This window comes from Passer montanus, unplaced genomic scaffold (assembly GCF_014805655.1).
Source record: "Passer montanus isolate IOZ18808 unplaced genomic scaffold, ASM1480565v1 scaffold769, whole genome shotgun sequence".
Taxonomy (NCBI): domain Eukaryota; kingdom Metazoa; phylum Chordata; class Aves; order Passeriformes; family Passeridae; genus Passer; species Passer montanus.
Window position 1 is genome coordinate 1 of NW_024372912.1, and position 2,853 is coordinate 2,853.

The 2,853-nt window shown below is 61.4% G+C and overlaps 1 protein-coding gene across 1 annotated transcript in view; it reads left to right on the top strand.

Moving 5' to 3' along the window:
• Positions 1–573: 573 nt before the first annotated feature.
• LOC120512724 (PHD finger protein 23A-like) overlaps positions 574–2,853 on the top strand; it is a gene marked incomplete at its 5' end in the record, with an annotated part of 5,406 nt that continues 3,126 nt past the window's right edge. The window contains 3 exons of the mRNA XM_039731350.1: positions 574–1,101; positions 1,591–1,653; positions 2,214–2,833. Coding sequence (XP_039587284.1) covers positions 574–1,101; positions 1,591–1,653; positions 2,214–2,425 — 803 coding nt within the window. The remainder of the gene's footprint in view (positions 1,102–1,590; positions 1,654–2,213; positions 2,834–2,853) is intronic.

Below are 2,853 nucleotides of genomic sequence, written 5' to 3' on the forward strand. Positions count from 1 at the left end.
CAGGGCGGCGGGACCGGGGCGAGCTGGAGGCCGGACCGGGGCGGGTTGGAGCTCTCAGAGCGCCGGGACCGGAGCGGTTTGGAGCCGGGACCGGAGCGGTTTGGAGCCGCTACCGGGAGGAGCTGGAGCCGCTACCGGAGGGGGTTTGGAGCCGGTACCGGCGGGAGCTGGAGGCGGAACCGGGGCGGTTTAGAGCCGGTACCGGGGCGGGTTTGGAGCCCGTACCGGGCGGGTTTGGAGCCGGTACCGGGAGGAGCTGGAGCCGCCACCGGGGGGGGTTTGGAGCCGGTACCGGGGGGGGTTTGGAGCCGGTACCGGCGGGATTTGGAGCCGGTACCGGAGAGGTTTGGAGCCGGTACCGGCGGGGTTTGGAGCGCCCAAAGTGCCGGCAGCGGGGCCGGAGGGAGCGGGAGCGCAGAACCGCGGGAAGGGCGGGGAGTTTGGAGCCGGTACCGGGGCGGCTCGGAGCCGCCGGAGCCCCGGGCCGGCTCCGGTGCCGGTGCCGCCGTGACCGGCCCGTCCGTTCCCGTCCACAGAAGCGCTGGGGCCGCTGAAAACCGAACCGCAGGTGAGGGGGGCCCCGGGGGCACCGGCAGGGGACGGCGCACGGGGATTCCCCCGCCGCTCCGTCCCCTCGCCGCTCCCGGGGGCTCCGGGAGGGGCCCCGGGGCTCGGGGGGGGTCACGGGAAGGTCCCGGTGTTCACGGCGAGCCCCTCTCCCCTTCCCCCCCCCGCTCGGTTCCCGGTACCGGCAGCCCCCGGAAAAGCGGCGGAGGACGATCGAGGACTTCAATAAGTTCTGCAGCTTCGTGCTGGCCTACGCCGGGTACATCCCGGCGACCGCCGAGGTAACCGGGGAGGCACCGGGAGGGCGCCGGGGGTTACCGGGAGCTACCGGAGAGGCAGCGGGAGGGCCGGGGAAGCACCGGGAAGGCCGCGGAGGCATCGGGAGGGATCGCGTGGGGAACGGGAGGGCGCCCAAGGCCTGCGGGAGGTACCGGAGGAGCCACCGGGAGAATACCGGGAGTTACCGGGAGGTACCGGAGGGGCTCCGGGAGGTCGCGGGGAAGCACCGGACGGGGTTTAAAGGGGCGGGAGGTCTTTAAGGGGGGGGTCCCCGGTCCCTAAAGCCGCCCCCCCTCATAAATGAGGACATCATGGTGGAGTCGGGTGAGTGTGGGGGAAATGTGGGGGGGTTTTGGGGGAATTTGTGGGCTTTTGGTGGTCCTAGAGAAGTTTTAGCAGGTCTTAGAGGGGTTTGGGGGGAGATTGGGGGGTGTCAGAGGGGTTTGGGGTCCCTGGAGGGACATGCAGGTGATGGACAAGGACATCACAGTGGAGTCGGTTGAATTTGGGGGGGTCTGGGGGTCCTGGAGGAGTTTTACAGGGTCTTAGAGGGGTTTGGGAGGAGATTTGGGGGTCTCAGAGAGGTTTGGGGTCCCTGGAGGGGATGTGAGGGTCATGGATGAGGATATCATGGTGGGGTCAGTTGAATTTTGGGGGTTTTGGGGGAAATTTGGGGGGTTTTGGTGTTCCTAGAGGAGTTTTAGGGGGTCTTAGAGGGGTTCAGGGGAGGTTTGGGGGTCTCAGAGGGGTTTGGGGTCCCTGGAGGGGACATGTGTGTCATGGATGAGGACATCATGGTGGAGTCGGGTGAGTTTTGGGGAGATTTGGGGGAAATTTGGGGTTCCTGGAGAAGTTTTAGAGGTTCTTAGAGGGGTTTGGGGTGAAGTTTGGCAGTTTGGGGTCCTTGGAGGGGGTTTGGGGTGAGGTTTGGGGGTCCCAGTGGGGTTTAGGGTCTCTGGAGGGGATGCACGGGTCGTGGACAGGGACATCGTAGTCGAGTCAGGTGAATTTTGGGGGAAATTTGGGGGGAATTTGGTGCCCCTGGAGGAGTTTGGGATGAGGTTTGGGGGTTTGGGATGAGGTTTGGGAGGTCCTGGGGGAGTTTTTGGGTTTCTCAGGGGAGGTTTGAGGAGTTTTGGGTAGTATTTGGGACATAAATTTTGGGATTTAGTTGATGCCAGAGCAAACTTAGAGATCCCGGGTGGTATTTGGGACATAAATTTAGGATATTTCACCACTCCTTTAATATTCCAAGTGCTTTTTGGGCTTATCACACCCCAAATTCCTCCATTTTCACCGCAATTTTTTATTATTTTTTACTCTGCTATAAACTTTTTAACATTTTACCTTTTTGGGGTTTTTTTTAGGTGACGATTCGTGGGATTTGATCACCTGCTACTGCCAAAAACCCTTCGCGGGCCGGCCCATGATCGAGTGCAGCCAGTGCGGCACCTGGATCCACCTGTCCTGCGCCAAGGTGAAGAAAAACAACGTCCCCGACGTCTTCTATTGCCAAAAATGCCGCGAGGGACCCCGCAGGGCCGCCCCCGCCACCCCCCGAGCCACCGGGGACTCCTAAACCCCCTCCCCAAAAAGGGTTTGGGGGGTCCCCGGCCTCGCTTCTGGCAGGGTTTGTGCTCAAAATCGGAAATTTTGGGGTTGTGACCTTCCCTGGAATTGTGGGCTGTGGAGGTTCCTCCTGAAAATTAAGTTTTGGGCGGGTTGGGTCGTTCTCAAAATGTGGAATTTTGGCGGTTGGACGCCGGCCCGGAACGGTGAGGTTTGGGGTTTGTGACGTTCCCGCGAAATTTGAGATTTTGGGGGTTGCGGCTCTCCCTGGAATTGTGAGGTTTGGGGGTTGGAAGGTGCCCAAAATTGGAGATTTTGAGGGTCGGAACCTCCCCCCTCTCCAAATTGTGAGGGTTTGGGGTTCGTAAAAGCCCTGAAATGGTGAGATTTTGGGTCCAGCTCCCTCAAAAATGGGGAGGTTTGGGGGGTCTTTTACCC